This window comes from Helianthus annuus, chromosome 8 (genome assembly GCF_002127325.2).
Source record: "Helianthus annuus cultivar XRQ/B chromosome 8, HanXRQr2.0-SUNRISE, whole genome shotgun sequence".
Taxonomy (NCBI): domain Eukaryota; kingdom Viridiplantae; phylum Streptophyta; class Magnoliopsida; order Asterales; family Asteraceae; genus Helianthus; species Helianthus annuus.
Genome location: NC_035440.2, coordinates 53770328 through 53789147, shown reverse-complemented (window position 1 = coordinate 53789147; position 18820 = coordinate 53770328). Strand labels below are relative to the sequence as shown.

At 35.3% G+C, this 18820-nt stretch overlaps 1 protein-coding gene and 1 long non-coding RNA gene across 4 annotated transcripts; both read right to left on the bottom strand.

The window, feature by feature from the left end:
* Positions 1–6884: 6884 nt before the first annotated feature.
* LOC110872905 lies at positions 6885–9050 on the bottom strand. Of its 3 annotated transcripts, XR_002554757.2 has the most exons (5): positions 8657–9048; positions 8370–8491; positions 7985–8273; positions 7449–7782; positions 6885–7076 (listed from the first exon to the last, which is right to left on the bottom strand). It is a non-coding gene; the product is annotated as an uncharacterized LOC110872905 (long non-coding RNA). The 3 variants fall into 3 exon arrangements; XR_004864486.1 differs by having other exon boundaries at positions 7449–8273; positions 8370–8534; positions 8657–9050; XR_004864485.1 differs by having other exon boundaries at positions 7449–8273; positions 8657–9049.
* A 1199-nt stretch (positions 9051–10249) lies between these two features.
* Positions 10250–12787, bottom strand: LOC110872904 (G-type lectin S-receptor-like serine/threonine-protein kinase LECRK3). Its single transcript, XM_022121809.2, has 2 exons — positions 11569–12787; positions 10250–11373 (listed from the first exon to the last, which is right to left on the bottom strand). The coding sequence occupies exons 1-2, from the start codon at positions 12729–12731 to the stop codon at positions 10398–10400; spliced, it is 2139 nt and encodes a 712-aa protein (XP_021977501.1). The 5' UTR covers positions 12732–12787; the 3' UTR covers positions 10250–10397.
* Between the last annotated feature and the right edge of the window lie 6033 nt (positions 12788–18820).

Here is an 18820-nt window from a genome sequence, read left to right as displayed (position 1 = left end):
TGGAAATTTTATTTCAGACGCATAGGAAAAAGAATCACTGAAAACGGACTTACGAATCAAAAGTTACGAATGTTTAAAGTTTATAATGTGCCAAACTCAAGAGCTGGGAATCAGCAGCTCAATTTAAGCACCCGGCTGTGAAATTTAGGGTGTCGCATCACGCGACACCAAACATGATACACCGTCGCGCGACGCGATGGCTGTGGCAGGCCGCGATGACTATTCCCATATCTGTCGCGGGGCGCAACAGCCCCAACTTGCAGAATTTTGTTTGTTTTTCATTGTTTAAGCTATAGAACTTGTATATACTTGATTTTAACAATGTTAAAACTAACTTTTAAGTGGTTTTGACTCTAGGTAAAGATGGGGTCTTTCCGGATGGCGATCAAGCATGTTTTGAAGAACCGAACACGAACTTTTGAAGCTTCCGCGTTAAATTGACCTTGTTGTAGACAATGTTTATGATGTAAACAATTAACTAATCATGTTTTGGATATTTAAACTAGTTAGTAGTTAACTAGTATGTGATCACTTTAAAACTTCTATTTTGTACTTTTGTTAAAGTGAAGTGCTTTTTATATAAAAAATGTGTGTATTTTTATTAAATTCGAATAGAAATTAGACGGTTGTTACACAAACCCTAACACCGTCAGACTTGATTCCTCAAACTTTACCAAAGTCAGTGTGGAAGTTGCCGGGGAACATATGGAACTTCTAAACACAATGGTGAGTGCTTATTGTGGATTAGTTACCGGTCAAATTGGATATATTAATTTGACAGATGAAGACTATCAACAAATAGACAAGGAGGAGATGGAGCTGATGGATATAAAATAGGCATTTGCAAGTGCGATGAGAAGAGCAAAGGATTACATGCGTAGAACTAGAAGAACAAGCTTGGAGAGTAAACGGGATACTAAGTATGGTTTTGATAAGGATGTTGTTACGTGCTTCAACTGTGGTGAGAAAGGCCATTTCAAACGAGAATGCACTCGACCTAGCAAACAAGGAAACCAAAATCCTTTCCGAAATCAATCAAGCTCATCCAACACAAATCAAGTCAACAATGAAAGAAGTATTGTAGCAGTTACCAACCCAAGCAACTCAAACCAGTCAGGGCCTTCAAACTCAAACAAAGCCTTAGTAGTTGTAATAACCGAAAATTATAATAATAATAATAATACTAATTCTTTTTTTTTTCTATTTAAATAAAACTAGATAATAGCAACAATAATTTGCAAGTAGGAAAAATGTGCAGAAAGGAAATTGCTAGACAACTTGCCTAATTGAGTGGATGAAATTATCTTGGAATAAAATAATATTTGCATAAATTATTTCTGAAACTTTCATCAACGAAAACCTTTCATTTCCCCTCTATAAATAGAGAGTTGATCCTCTTGCCAAGCATCCCCAACATACATTCTTCCATCAACTCTAACTAAGAAAAAGAAAACCCGGTTCTGGTAAACGTAACCGAAACCGAACACCATACCGACACCACTTTTCATTCACCACTATGCCTACTAAACCACTTAACTATCTCTACTAAACCACTCGAAGTTTTAACCACGGAAAACATACTACCCAAAACCATTTCCGGTGAAGAAATACTAATTCTGGTGATACTTACATATTTTCCGACGATGTCTTTCGTAAACGAAACGTGTTTTTGACCAAGGTAACCATCAGCTAAATTTTTATTTTTGATACTTTAAGGTTAATCTATAATGAAAATGGAATCTAGAATTTATTATGTAAATGTTAGTTTTCTATAAAAGATGATGAAGAAGAAGAAGATAAAACAGTGAACTGAGTAAATAAATAAATAATGAAGCTGTTTGTTCGCAAGGGCTCCTGTAGCCCAGTTGGTTCAGCAGCTAGTTTACAACCCAGAGGTCTCAAATTTGAATCTTGCTGGAGACTGTAGGATCGTTTGATGACCTGACGAGTCGATCAGAAGAGTGCTCAGACTGAATCAGAGGCGGAATTCACTGATTCAGTCTTTGTTTAGCTTGATTTCACTATTTAACGTCTCTTTTATTGATCTGCTGACACTATACAAGTGCTGGAGACAAACCGTCAGGGCTTCGCCGTACCATACAAGATCACAACCTAACTCCCTCTTAGATTCGCTCATAAGACCCCTATTTATAGGGCATATGGTTTCGCTTATACGTACATGACAAATAAGCGAACCCTCACAATTACACATGAGCGGAACTACTAGATTGACACATAAGCGAACCTATGACAATGACACATGAGCGGAACCATGATTAAAACATGATTTCTCGATTTCCGTGCATGATACAATCAGCCCTGACCTTAGACTCGAACGAAGATGTAGTCGACAGACAACTGCACCAACAGACTCCCCCTTGAATGTTGACGGAATCTTCAGTGAGAGTCTTCAAACATGACAACTCTTCAATCTTGATCGGTCTTCTTCAGGAACTCTTCCTGGAATCATGTACCTGGATCTTTCTCTGGCTTTAACTCTCGTCCGACTTCCCTATCATCAAGCTGGGATCGCTGTCTGGAATTTGTTATCACCATTGAAATCAAATCCTGGCTTTATCAGTTTAAACTCTTCTCAGGTTCTGATGTATCTCCTGGCTTTCTGTAGCAACAGGATCAGAAACCTACACAACTCAAACACTCTAACATAAACAAACACAATTGTGATTCAACTTAATGAATCAACTAAACTTTTGAGAATCTTCACATGTAAAACTTAACAAACTTTCCAAAATCTGATTAAACATTTCAAACCAAATTAACCAAACCATCTGTTCATCATGTTTAGCCTTTGAAATTTTGAGTATCAGCTCTTCAACATCAGTTATCGAAAATATTTTTGGATTTTTCAAAATATGAAGCATAAAAGCAATATTAAAAATTAAATGCAGAAATGAAATATATACAAATACTATTTTTGTGAGTTTGTGCTGGAAGATCATATCAGCTGCCGACTAAACACAAGCACCGTTAAGCTGTTAATTCATTTTAAGCTTTTAAACAGTTCTCGTTGATTGCCGATATACTGATCCTCTTAAATTTTCACAAAACGTTCAACCTGTACGGGGTACGAAATTAGTATTTTAGAACTTAAACATCTACATGTGTCCCACCTCAGTATATACTCCCGTATCTAGACCCCAATATTCAGTCTTACAGGTGAGTATACCACAGCTGATATCTGTTAAGGGATATGTGCCAGGGCCGTGAGAGCTCAGGTCGATACTTCCGTATACGCAGAGAGATGACGGCTTCGACTTTAAGGTGTGTCCCCTTTAGAGGATCTTTTATTTACAACAACAGCGACTATCAATTTTATTGTTTCATCAGCATGCTGAGGGCGATGCTATGTTTCAAGCATTTTCGGAAAGCATTATCCGGGGACTAGGTCAGTACTTCCATACAGCAGAAGTCCCGGGATAATACCCCAGATATCACTGAGCATAAAGACCTATTATCTCAGAATACGGGACCCTTCAAACAGGATTTCAGGGGTTACCTATATATCCTGGAGGTGTTCCCCACGTAAACGCAAGTGAAATTTATGTTTATATCCCAAACTGATCTACTAATTTTGCAAAAACCTACCGGCACATCTTTAGCGAGACTGCTTAATTGCATTTATACATTACCAATTTTTAGCGTACTGTGCCAGTCTAGCTGATGTACTATCATTTCCCCTTATTCGCACCAAAACTCATTTTTGATTTTTCTGATGTTTTTGACATTTTCAAATTTTCTAATTTTTTAAAATTTTCTCCCCCTAAAATCAAAATATGTTTCAATTTTGATTTTCTGGGAAAATTTGAAACAAACCGTACAAAGTTGACAACCTGATACCGAATCGCTTCAATTCGCCATCCACTTGGCGTAAACAATCAGAACTCCCCCTCTCAACAAACTATTTTCCCATTATGATCTCAAAACACTTAAGTTTGTTTTAATCAAAATGGTTTTTCCGGAAAAATTAGTTTGTTTATTAACCACTTGCAGGTTTTGGGGTTACTTCATCACTTTGTTTTCTTCAAACATTTGAAAGATTTATCATTTTCAGTTTTACCATAAACCATTTGTAGAAAATCAAGTACAACTTAATGTCACTGATTTACCACATGTAAGATGAAAAATCACTAGAGTGAAATTTCTCAAGAAATGTGCCGATTCATGTTCCACGCTTACCAACCTGGGAACTCCGGCAAGTCAGGTTTTTACTAATTAAACAGATTCTCCCAAGCCTGACGGTCCTTGGATGATTTCGAATTCTTGTTCAACAATGGTGGAAAATTTGCATCATCCATTGTTAAACCTGAATTCTCCTTTTTTACCTCAACCAATGGCTCCTTTGGCTTTGACGAACCAGAATCATTGCCTGCACTTGGCTTGTCTGACTTTGATCTGTCAGATTCATCGCCAGAAGGTGGCTTGTCTGACCATTTTCTTCTTCTTTTCTTCTTTCGTCCTCAGATTTGTATCTGATGAATTCATCTTGCTTGACTTTGCCATTGAGGGAGTCGATTCATCAGAACTCTTATTCTTACCAACGGATGAACCCGAGGACAAGATCTTCTCGAGATACTCTCTGGCCTTCTTCCTCTTCTTCCTCAGTCTGGCTTTCTGCCCCTGTGAAAGTTTAACTTTCTTTTCTTGAATTGTCTGTTCTTGAATTTAGGTTTTAGAACCTTCTGTTCATGGGGCTTGACATTGACTGGAATCTTTGCTAATTTTTTAGACTTATCCCTCAATCTGTCATTCGATCTCCTTGGGCAATCTCTGGCAATGTGACCTCTGATGTTGCAGTTAAAGCATCTTCTCGTCTCATAATTCCAACTTTGGCAGTTAACAGCAATGTGTCCTTGATAACCGCATTGTAACACACTCTGTTATCGTACCATGTACCACCTTCAGTCCAAATGCTCAAATCAAAACACTGTTTGGCTTAGTGATACTCCTTTTTCAAAATATATTAAAAAATTATAGGGGGTGAACAGTGTCCCCCCAAATATACAGATGAATAGTAACAGTTTCTCTTTCCTTCATACACAACCACTTTTTATACACTTTATATTATAAAAACTTCACACACAAACTTTGATCGAATGGATGTGAATGCTCTAAGATTTCAAGTACATACCATTCAAGTCTTTTATTTTATTTTTTGATTTGTTTGCATATAATCTCTTGATCTTATAGTCTTATAAAAACCATCAAGATAATTATTTTGAAATTTAAACTAGCAATAAGACCCGCGCGTGTTGCGGCGCAGGTACATCGCAAACGTCGAATGAATTAGTTCAAACGTTATGTGATGCATTAACCATATGATAGCACGCGTTTCGACATATCTGATTGAACTCAATGTAACCTATATAAGCATTGCGATTAGATTAAAACATAAAGTAAATCAAATTTATACCGTACAATAATAATGTATTATACGTGACTCGAGTCATACATAGAAAATGTAACGTGTATAACGGAAAAGCTGACACGTATAATCAAAAGAGATTAATTAGATCTTTTAAAAGGAAAAAAAGAAACCACAATTTGACTCCACTCGGTTCAAAACAAAATTTACAAAACATTCACAAAATTAACCACAAAAACATACTATATTTGACCTTGCTCGTTTCCCAAAAAAGTTTACGACAAAACATACACCAACTCGAATTTATACCAAAACGCAAGTAAAAATATGCATGTAACAATGTTTTTTTAAACAAAAACGTATTATATATGATCTGACTCGTTTCTAGAAAAAGTTTACCACAAAACGTAGAGCCATTCGAATTTATACCGGCACGTATATAAAAATATGCACGTAAAAAAATAAATTTTCTTAGACAAAATAGAATAAATCAACCTTTATGTTATACCTAAACTGCACTTTATACCTTTCACTATGAAATCGGCAAAACCCAACCTTTATGTTCATCTTTTGTTGCGTTCTATAACCTTTACAACTAACGCCGTTCGAAAACTCAGTTAAGTTACCTTACATGCTTTGCATGTGAGCGCATGTGAGGGCTTTTTAGTCATTTTACTTTTTTTTTAAATTTGGTTTTTATTTAGAATTAGCAGTAAACATGAAATAAAGTATTAGTAAAAAATTAATATTTTAAATACATTCCTAAAATCGTGCCAAGTAACACTAGTGTCACGCCACTGTCAGCGACTAACAACATCAGAAAAACTCGGAAAAAAATAAAAAAGTAAAAAATAACACTGAACGAAAAACCGACGTAAAATCATTGAACCACGCATGCCCATTGTGGCGTGTTAATGCGAAGAAATTAGATAGAAACGTAAAACGCAGAAGATAATAACTAAGTCGATCTAGGACCTGCACGTCGCGTCGAACTTGTCAAACGGATAAAAATATTGTCAAACGGGAAAAAACAGACGAGAAATGTTAAACCCCACACGCACGTTACGGCATGTTAACTCGCAAAACTTAAAACGAAGCGTAAAACGAAAAACTTGTGAGAGATGAAAAGCATAAGTGACCAAATTGAAAATAAAAAAGTACTGGGGTTAAATCGCAAAAGATGAAAAACTTTGGATAAAAAGTTAAAATGTCATTGGGGTTAAAATTCAAAGAATAAAATCTTTAGGTTAAAAGTGAAAATTGCATTTTTTTTTTTTTTTTTGAAAACAACCCTAAGGCATAAGTACAACCTCTTTATGCACAAAATTGTTGCAAATTTAGAGTGTGGAAATTCTATAATTAATCTCATGATCTTACAATTTAAATAAAAACTAGAATTAGTACCCGCCGCAATGCGGCGGGATACATACACATATGAAGTGTAAAACATAGTTAGATCACTAACGTGTTGTGGCGGCATGGTGATCGCAACACCAACTTGGTAATAACAGGTTAACAAACTTTCTTTACATATAACTAAGACACCAATGATGGGAAGAGTTTATAAATTAGAATACAAAATGAGTACCAAAATTTTGATCCACACTTTTATTTCCTTCCCAAGTGATTACATCATACCAGGGTTGACCTCCACACCCCATGGGCTTCCATCCCAAAACATACTGCAACATTACTGTAAAGTAAAAAAATTAATCAGCAAAATATTAACATCTCAGTTTTAGAACGGAAAAAGATTACAAGACAATAAGTGAATCAAATGGACGACTTCTGTGTTTTGTAATTAACTAACATCACTTGCCCATAAATATATCATTTCTAGCTAATTTTCTACATTGAAACAATAAAATAAAACATAAATTGACCCGCAAAATATGTAGATATTAGCACCTTTTATTTTTTTAGCCTAACTAATAACAAATATAATCATAATCTGTTTTTGCCACACTGATTATTGCAACATGATCACCTTAAATGCACATCCAAACACCCCTAAACTGTTCTATAAGCATGATCTTGCTAAAAAGAGTGCACATCAAGATTTTACCTGTTGAGATATTGCTCCCATGAAAGCGCTATAAAACTAGTAGTCAATGTGCAAGCCTGTAGGAAAACACTTCTAGAAGGAATAGGAACTCAATCCTGTTGACTCTAAATTATTATTTGGGTTAGTTGGAGAAGATTTATCTGACACTCCATTTTGGTCATCCACTGATATTTCTACAAGTTGTGGATTAACAACTTTTTGAAATTCTTTTGATTTCTTCAACCTTTTTGTAATGTTGGCCAGTATGTGTGTAGTATACATGATGTGATCTCTTGCTTTCTTTTTCCTCACCTTGCCATCTACTTTTCTTTTTTACTTTATTGATTCCTTTTCTCTACAATATACAAATATCTTCTTTCATTTTCTGATTTTCTAAATTAAATTTCCCAACATAATAACAAAAAAAAAAAATGTTAGAAAGCAATAAATCTAGCATTTGACCATATTATATAGTAGTTGTTGACTATATTAGTGTGTGGGACCATCATCATATTGGAGGTATTACTCAACTAAAAATGAAAATGAGATTATATTACCACCAGTAACCATGTGAAAAAGGGTCTGCTTCAGTCTTGATTTCAATTAATTTTTCTTGTATCCAGTATCGAAACAAACAAAAAACCCATTTTAGACATCAAATCTAATCGCTCACTCCTACCATGACAACATCAGGCATAAGTCATAAGTGATGTCACAATACATTCAGAAATAAAGGTAGATCTCTGTCTCTGTTTAAAGCCAATAATTAAGCCAACAATTGACTGATCTTAAAAGCGTAACTGCAAGTGGCGTTGAATTTCTTGGTCTCAATACCCAGCTACCTACCTGAAATTGACAATTACTATCCTGTAAGTTTCAAAACCACAGCATAAAGCATACATAACAACCTAAGTGTCGACAAGCATGAAGGAAAACCATTACCTGAGATGTAAACGGAAAGAATGTGATGGCTCGATGATGGTTTCCGGATGATCTGATGTCGACTTTAGGGTTACATGATTTCCATTGGCTTACATATCCAACAAAATTAACCAAAACATGATCTGTTTAAACTTAAAACTTAGAATATATACCATACAAATCCTACTGCAAAAATAAAATAAATAAATAAATAAACAAATAACTAAAAAAGCCCTAGCATTTAGAATAACTTTACTGATAAGAATCAAATTTATGTGGACACGAAATTAGCAACGGAAAATTCATACCTGAGATCGATAACAGATGTATCATCGCAACAAATTTCGTTTAATTTAAGAGCTTTGTTTCGTGATCTCAATTGCAGAAGTAGGCTACCGTATAGGGACGACGCAAGCGACGGCGTAACGCCGTGGTTCCGCCGCCCGTCGTTGGCCTTTCCCTTTCCTTTTTTTTTCTACAATCGTTGTCTTCATTGGAAACCCTACAGTTTGTTTTGGAGCCTTTTCAACCGACTTCATCTCTCTCATGTCGGCAACGATGGCCGTTTCTATAGTTTCTCTGTGTTGACAGAGAATAGAAAAGGGTTTTGGGAGGAAGAACAGACAATGGGGTATTTTGGGGAAGAAAGAGATGGAGTGTTTGGCACGTGTGTGAAGCAGATCACATATCCATTTTTTTTTTTTTTTTTTTTTTTTTTTTGAGAACACCCAAAGCAAAGGATACAACTACCCTTAGCCTAAAGTGGTTGCTTTTTAATAAGGTTTCAATAAGAGTTAAATTCCATTTTAGTCCCTGTGGTTTGTGTCATTTTGACAGTTTGGTCCAAAGGTTTGAAACGTTGTTATTTTAGACCAAATAGTTTCAAAAATTGTCATTTTAGTCCGCTGGGTTAACTTAATCTATTTTTTATGTTAACTAGAAGTGCAATTTAGTCACTTTTTATGTAGTTATGCTATCGGCCATATAAAATGACCGAATTGTGCTTTTCGTTAAAAGAAAAATAGGATGAAGTTAACCCAATGGACTAAAATGGCAACGTTTCAAACTATTTTAACTATAATGACAACATTTCAAACCTTTGGAATAAAATGAAAAAATAACCCAAACCAGAGGGACTAAAACGACATTTAACTCTAAAAATAAAATATCAATTTTTAAAATAAAATCAGGTTTATCCCTTTTTTTAGTTGTGATATTTGTAGTATGACTTTCATTCCGCTCGAGATGTGTGGTCTCAAAGTAATTGTCAAATACAAGTTAACTTTTAAAAATAAGAAAAAAAGAATGCAAATTAAGATATTTAACGAACACTTGGAGTCCATAATATCAAAGATTTTTATAGGGTAGAAATTTTACAATGTTTAAAGTGGTTTTTGAAGGGAGGGGTATAACAAGTAACAAGGAGGGTCTATTTAACTCACCCCATACAGATGAGCTTTAATTTCGGTTTTGCTGCACCTTCCATACTTCCGTCCACTCCGTCATCTTCTTCTTTATAAATTACATCAAAGTAACTCCCACATTACATGTCACTCGACATAGCAACTTAAAAAATATACCCATCAAAACACATAAAAACAAATGCCAGTACTAGCTTGGATGATACCTATACGGGTACTAATATTAACCACGGTCACTCCACCGTCAACATTTAAGGTATTTCGAGACCGACGATCATCTCTTAGCAAAATGATCACAATCAAACTACTCAAGATTATATCTATCGGATACATGTTTAACTAAATTGATAAGATCAGAAGAAGCAACATCACCATAAAAGTAAATTGTTCTTTATGTCTTCTTACTATGTACTGATTTTGTTGTTTCTTGACGCTGTTTAATTTCTTGTTCTGTTTAGATTTTGGTATTCTGTTTATCAATTTGAGAAACAATATAACCGAAATCTAACTACTAGATCAGGGGATTAATTGCTCACCGGTCACCAATGTCAATGAAATGCATACAATGGTAGTAAGTTTGGTTTATGTGGTTTCCTTTGAATACATGTTTGATATAGAAAAATGTGAACTAAACAACACTAAGAAATGAAGTAGGGTTGGGAGGTACAGGTATTTTAACAGTCCCTTCAAGCATCAACACCACCCTCTTCATCGAAGGGCGGAGAGATGGCTCCTCTTGGACGCACCAAAGCCCTATTTTGACCATTTGTTCGAGTCTTGTCTTTTCTACATCTTCATCATAATCTACTAGTTTTAACACTTCCTTTGCTTCGTAACACTCGTACACCCAGTCTTCAAGAATCGCTTCACCTTCAGGAAGACTGTTGTCCACATTCCTCCGGCAGCACAAAATATTAAATAGAAGAATTCCAAAACTATAAACATCCACTTTAACCGTTATGGGTAGCCGTTTATGCCATTCTGGCGCAACATAACCCCTTGTTCCTCTTATCAAGGTGGACGTTTTAGTTTGATCATGTTCAAGAAGTTTAGCCAACCCAAAATCAGAAATCTTGGCACATCCGTACTCATCCAGAAGGATATTTTGCGGCTTAATGTCACAATGGATTATAGAATTTTCACATTCTTCATGTAGGTAAAGGATGCCATGAGCAATATCAACCGCCATTCTAATTCTTTCCACCCAACACGGTTTTGGCTTGCTTTCTTTGGGTGCGAATAGTATATCCGCAAGTGATCCTTGGGTCATGTACTCAAGAACCAGCAGCCTTTCCGGACCATCACAGCAATAACCTAGCAGCCTTGTTAAGTTACGATGATGTGTTCTCGCGATCACTTTCATTTCGGTTTGAAATTCTCGTTCTCCTTCCGGTGCCAGTTCTTGTTTTAATTTCTTCACCGCCACAGGTCTCATAGAGCTCTCTATGATACCTTTGTAAACGACCCCAAATGATCCTCTACCCAATTCTTCTTTAAAACCGTCTGTGATCTTCTCTAACGCAGAATAAGAAAATGCCCGGGGCCCCATGTCCTCGAATAATTGGACATTTAGATTCTCGGATATCTTTTTGTATGCCCAGACTCTAGTTTTGTACATGATTATTCCCGAAATTAGCAAAACAAGTACAGCAAATGAGATAAGTGAAATACTGATGGCTATGATCGCGATTTGTCGCTCTTTCTTGACATGAATTGAATGATTCGTTCCATTATTTAGAGCAGATTCGTATACTTTAATCAACCCAACATTTGACTCACTATCAATTACTTCCACATACCTTAATGGGAGCCTCTGCAACCTGCATTCTTGTCCCGTGAACAATGCCGCCTCGCAGTTGCAGTCGTTTAAGCAAGCAGATGAACACTCGTCTTGGGTTGATGCTTTCGGGATGAGATACGTGGCATCTTCCCATCGAGCATTATTTAAATTTGTCATTTTGATTGCGGTGCCGACATCCGTAATCTTGCAGCTTTCTACCGTGTCTTTTCTCTTGCAACCCAAACTCCAACGTTCTGGATTGACAAATTCAAACCCAGGTAGACATCGACATCCGGCACTGCCATTTACCATGAAACAATACCCGTTCACACCACAAAGACCCGGCCCTATACACCTGTTCCACGAAAATGCCCACATGACAGATCCATTTTTTCCTACGTTAGTCAGATTATGATAATATAATCTAAAGATTCCATCGAAATCAAATTTCATGAGATAGAGTGTATCTTTTGTAGGATATCCACCTTGTGTTAGATTATATATAAAATAAGTTGAATTTTGCAACAGATACAGAAAACCATCGGAATCTAGATTTAGTGTCACGTTAGGTCCTGCTGTAGGTGTGTTGCTAGCCCAGTAAGCATGATCTCCGGTCCCTCTATTCGGGTACAGCACGAGGTTCCCATCACCTTGCATAATGAGCCTGAACACCCCAATCGACTGGTCTGTCTTCGAGACACTTGAAAACAACGTTTGGCCGGGTAGGAGACGTTGTCCGGACAAAAGAGTATCCGTCGGGTGATCAAAGCTTTGCCAAAGTTTGGTCCTCCCTGTAGAATCATAGAGCACAAAGTTGCCGGAATCTTGCAGGGAAGCAAAAGATGCACCACCAGTATCAAGTAAATCGATTTGTCGACCCTGTGTTTGCTCCACAGTGAGCCTTCCGTCAGATGTGAATCTCAAAGTAGCATTATTTGAGAATGGAAGGGTGTCACGACTAGCCGTCCAGACTACAGTCCTTTCTGGAACTCCGGCAATATATATACCAACCGCATAGCCTCCGGTTTGCGGGTAGAAACCGAAGGCGTATAAGCTGGATGGGGACAACCATGAGGTGGTTCCACCAGTAGGCTGTAAAGAAGAACCTCTGGTTACATTGGATTGGGCATTTGCTATACTGAAGGCAAGGGAAATGATGATCACCAAGGCTATTATCGTCATATTTGAATGTGATATGTTTTATCGTAATTACATGATTTTTCTCTATCTTTTTATAAGGAAATTAAAAGGAAGAAAATCGAAGTCAGCTAGTCAAGTCTCTACCCTTTTTATTTTTTTTCGTAACCGTGTGGGGACCGGGGTAGCGTGCGAAGACTGTATCAACTATACTATTACAAATCTTTGAATTAAAAAAAAAAAAAAAAAAAAAAAAAAAAAAAAAAAAAAACTACTATGTCAATACAAATGTAAGAAAAAATGGATTTAAGAGATCGGAAAAAAACAGTCAATAATTTTAACTATGGATATTTAGAGCATTCACATCCAAATAACTATATTATGTGTGTGGTGTTTTTAAAATATAAAGAGTATAAAAAATGGTTGTGAGTGGAGGAGTAAGAAAATATTACTGTTCATCTGTATATTTGGGGGGACACTATTCACCCCCTATAATTTTTTAATATATTTTGAAAGTGGTTGTGAGTGGAGGAGAGAGAAAATATAATGATAAAGGTATAAAAAATATTATTTAATTGAAAAGGAGAGAGAAAATATAGTGTTTTTTAGTGTAATTTAGGGTGAAAATATGGTGGATTGAATGTGAATGCTCTTATAGTGTATGTAAAAACAGTCATCAGAAACAAAAGATATCCAACAAAAAGTTATCTTGTAAAAACTGAGTTAGAGAACTAATATATCAAATAACTAGGTTAGAACCCGCGTGTACACGCGGTTGAACAAATAAAAATACTTTGAATAAGATAAACTTAAAAAAACGCAGGATAGTTTTAAAATATATAAAATATAATTCAGATTTTAATAAAAATTTATTTCCTTGTAAACCACATTGATTGTCTTATTTGTAACATTTCATCGAGAATTTTTTGTTGAACTTACCATTTAACTTGGTTGTGCTATGGTGAATTTTGTATTGAATTCATTAAAGAAAGTTTTTTATTAAATAGTTTTCTGCAATGGTAGATTAGTTCTGCTAAAATGAATTCTGCTACTATAGGATTTGGTATTTATGTTATATACTAACATTTGGCAAAATTCTTTCTCTAGTTTAGGAATTTAGGGTTTGAAAAAGTGGTGATTTCGTATAAAATATGTTAGAATCTTTTACAAATATTTTCGCCTTCAGTTATACTTAGGGTGCCCTATGGTTGTACTATTTTCAGAATAGGCCTATGTTGGAAGTTAACACACCAAAAGTCAACTGAGAAATGGAGCAAAAGGAGACACTGAGTAAGAACCCCATGGTAGAATATGGGGTATACGCATATGAATTGAATGTGAACACATATTGTTGATAGAAACATACCATTTAAAAAAAGCTTTCAATAACACTTATGCTAATCAAAGTCCAGCGAGAAATCAACCAAATTTTCAGAGTAATCTTCCTCAAATGCAACACGAATTTTCTCCATTAATTTCTTGTCCTCATCTGGGAGAAATTGGCTTGTGTCATTAATAGAAAAAATAAAGGCATTCACATGTAAATAATATTATTTTTAAGACCATGCGTACTGGGGCGTTTTTGCCCAGTTTTTTTCCCCAAACACGCCCAATCATGCCCCACCCCCACACCCCCACGGGCGTTTTCTAGCGTATTTTTTTTTCAAAAAAGCCCCCGGGCGTTTTTTAAACCATGCCAAAAATCCAATTGTTTGACCAATCACATGCATTCCTTCCTATGCTTGCCCAATACCAATTTTTTGGATGTTTGTTTTTAATTTAATTGTTTAACACCCCTTTTTAATATAATGCCCACATCCATACTACACTCATTTTAGAAAAGCGCCCAATAATGCCCCTTGCTGACTGTACTGCCACATGGCGGAAAACGCCCAAGGGTAGGGGCTTTATTCACCCAAACCACTACACATGGTCTAAGCATATTCTAGTGAGTTGGTGACTGATGCACTTCATATGAAAGCATAACTCTTTGGTAAATTAAAAACCAACTACATAAATGACAGTCATATTTAAATTACTGGTTAGTAGATCGTAAAATCTACTACAAACCTTAATTTGTTGATTTATAGATCCTTTGTACCATATGTCTTGCAACTTCTCCACAATGAACAGTAGTAGCTCAAGCTGAAATAGAGATAATCTACATCTGAATAAATTAAAAATAAAATGCTCTTTTATACAATTAAAGAATTAGCAATTAACAACCTCATGTATATAATCAATAGATAAACTACTACTGTACAGTACAAAATTATCACCTCTGGTTCTTATCTCCTTCTCTCCCCATTAGCCTTTTGCTTATTTAAGATGACTTACTAAGCCAAAGAAACATGGTCAAAGCCGTAGCAAGTTTATCATCACCAAAGTTGTATCACGTTTATCCACACAAGACCTGAAAACCAACAAAATGTAATTATAAGATATCAACAAAATGTAACTATATAATTCATTCCATATTTAACAAACTTTCTGATAATAGTGGTCCTATCCCTATTTTCATATGCGATTTCTGATTTGATACTTACAAAACATACCATGCGCGTTTTCTATTGCATCCCATCATTCAATTTCAGTCGCGTACCAGAACCGATTTGGTACAAAACGAATTTCGATTTGGTACAAAACGATCCAATACGGAATTCGTGGGTGGATGAGCGATTTAGGTGACTGTGAGTAAGACGCGTACTATACTTACCTCATGCTTTGGAACTTTAGCAGCCCCTTCTCCTGAACTTCCACTTGCATATTCAACTCCATCCAAAACGATATTGTCGAGTCCAGCTTCTTTGTAACTCTGTTAACATTCAGATAACAAAGATATTTAAATCTAACCAAATGAACCTAAAAGAAATTAAAATCATGCTAATTACATGTATGCATGTGTACTGTAACTTACATGCCATCGCCACATCATATACAAAAAGATTTTCTCCAATGGGAATGTGAAGGGTTTTGATGCCAACCTCCTCGTTTAATAGCTTATTAACAATGCAAATATTGGTGATGGTTTCTCTGGCCATTACTTCATCATTTCCAGACTAATTAGTAGAAACAATAAATATCACCCAATATGTTCTTGTTATTTCTAGTCTTCTGTAAACAGGTCATTTGCTAGATTCAAGAAAGATGAGTCAATTCTTTCATGAGAAAAAATTAGGATAACTAACTGCTCAGCCACAAAAAAATTAAATAAAAGATTGAATTAAAGCCCATCTATGATACAAAGAAATTGTTTTACCATCATTTTGTACCTTGAATTATATCGGGTGAATTCACCTACTCGGTAATCTTTAGTTAGTCTAGTTATTGTTCTGCACAAAACAAAATATATTCAAAATACTTATATTATAACTATGAAATTTAACTTCCAGAAGATGCAACTATTGGAATTGGTCAATGAATTCTAGCTTATAGCACAAAAATTCACATAAAAGAAAATTATAAAGTGAAAATAAAAGACAATGAGCATGCAGATCAAGATAAGAGATCTTAACAAAAGAATTTTCTACTTTTTTTTTTGTTTTTTTATGAAAATAAAAGGCATATTAAAGATGGAAGGAAAAAAGATATAGAGTAACTTAATTAATTGACTACACTAACTAAGGAGCTCTTGAATTTTTATATGCAACATCTACGACAAACAACCTAGACTAAATATAAAACTAAATTGATGTAAATGAAACATTAGATTTCAAAAAACAAAAGCTAATTACAGGAGAATGGTAGAAAATTGGCTATATGAAACATGGATTTCGAGAAAGAGGAACACTTAGCAGGTTAACCCAACTCGGCGCAACCCATTTCGGCCGTTCTCAAAGTTAACTTGTTTCAACCTAAATTCGTTTTGACCCGTTACCCAACCTACCTGATCTAACCATATTGCCACTTCTAACTGCAACAACTACTCAATTCAAAAGCAAGTTAGCCTCTTACAGGCTCGCTCAAATGTCTTAAAACACTTACTCAAGAATGCAAGACCGAAAAATATAATTCTAATATAAACCTTGATATAAATTGTTGGAGCCGGCATCTTAGCAGATTGATAACCAAGCACTATAACTATCAGACCAGTTTGTGCTCATTAACCAACCCATTAACATATATATTTAATAGCTATGAAAGGTATGATATTAATCTTTTTTTGCAGGTGTGTGTATGCTTGTTAAATGTGTGTGAATACAATATTTACGATGAACGGGTATGATATATAATAACAATCAATTATACATATTTAAAACTAATTCAATTTATGAGTATGAATGCAGGTGCAAACATGTGTACAAAATAACACTTGAATGACAACGTAAAATTCAAAGAATAGAAAATCCACTCTTTCAATTTGGTTACTAAAAGTTCACATACACTGCAAATTCCTTTTCTCATCTAATTCAATTCCCGTAGGTTCCTAATAAACCATGGAATACACGAAACAAAAGTCATGAGCGAAAAAGGCCATGCTTCGCGATTGTGAAGAGCATGATGAACATCAAATCCAATTCCTCACTATATGCAAAAAAAAAAAAAGATTAAAATTAACCAAGGGGGTGAGAAACTAACCGATGCATATGAGAAATCTGAATGAGTCAGATAGAGGCTTGAATGAAAATCGGCAAATCAAGAAAAGCTTTGGCCGATCTTGGCTTCGCAGGAAGAAAACAACGAAGGAAAATTAGGGTTTGTGATAAGGAGAGGAATATATTAAAGAAGCGTGATGACTTTTGGGTCAAGACTTAAATTATGACCCGCTTGAGTTAATAATCGGGTCAAAAGCATATAGGCGGGGAAAATTAGTGGGAGATTGAACCACATAGCGACACGTGTACCATAATGGGTTTCTTTTATTATATTCTATTGATATAGATATAGATATAGATGTAGATTTCAGATTAATTTTTTTATTGATATTTATAGTGTATGTCATGTGATATTAAATCTCCTTATTAAGTTACTAGTAGAGAATCCGAGCGATGCTGCAGGGGATTAAGTAGTATAAACTATAAACTGTTGTTGCAGTTTTTGTGTATGTCGCTTGTTCTTATTACGTTGTATTTGTACGGTCTTTGTTTATCGAGCCTGAAACGTTTTGGTCGAGTCGACCAAGTCAAGATATCCTCCTATCTTGACTTGGTATGACATTGTCAATGTAATGTTTTGCAAGACAAATTCTTATGTGCAATCTGTCATGTGTTTACTAATGTTTTACTGTTTCTGTCTTCTGTCTGCATGTTTGTCTGTTATGCAGCCTCCCCATGAAGAACCATTCTTCGTGGGATCCAACCTTCACGAAGAATATGTTTCGTCCACTTTAGTTCTTCGTTGGTTTAAAACCAAGCATAGTGAGGTGTTTGAGCAAGTTGTGAAGCTTCTTGGAAGTGTTCTTAAGCTTAAAAACAAGAAACTTGAGTTTTTGCAAGTAAAATGGTTTAAAACTTAGGATTTGCTGAAAATTTTTATAAAAACCTTGTTAAAATATATGGAGACATGTTAAAATACGGTTTTTCTTAAAATTTCATGCAAATTTTTAGCTCGGCAACTTTTCCGGTGAGGTGTTTGGCTGGAGAAGTCACCAAAATATTCCTTTTGTTGAAGGATATTCTTGTACCTTGTTTGAAAATTTGATTTTCGAATGTTTGTCTGTTAACCATATCAGGTCGTTCACCTATAAACATTCTTAAAATCAGAAACAAGATTCTGCCTTTTCAGGAAATTTTTTCACCTAACATTTTACGAAAAACCACCTGCGAAGTATTCATATCGACGAAGAACTAAAGTGGACAAAAAACCTTAGTTCTTCGTTGATTTGGTCATCCACGAAAAATCTGTCCTGCGAAAAACTAATATCAACGAAAAAATTAGTCTTTCGTTGAAACAGGTGTTTCGTGGACCATATCTTTCGTAGTCTAGTACTTTGTGGGTTCATAGTTAAAAATTTTCACAGAAAGGTTTTATTTCACAACAACTTATTTATTCTAGTTTTTCAAGAAATTTTTCAAAAACAACAATAAAAAATGAGTACAAATCCTTGGGATTGGAGTGATAGATCGAGTACAAGTCAAGATCCTTCACAATGGATAAAGTCTTTAATGCCTCAACAATCGATTATCGCTAGTCAA

Excerpts from the sequence above, each read along its gene's own strand:
- LOC110872904 (XM_022121809.2), bottom strand. The coding sequence starts at position 12,731 with ATGACGATAATAGCCTTGGTGATCATCATTTCCCTTGCCTTCAGTATA. Across the intron at positions 11,374-11,568 it reads TTGCAGAGGCTCCCATTAAG|AGTCTGGGCATACAAAAAGA; the intron begins GTATGTGGAAGT and ends GTACAAAACTAG.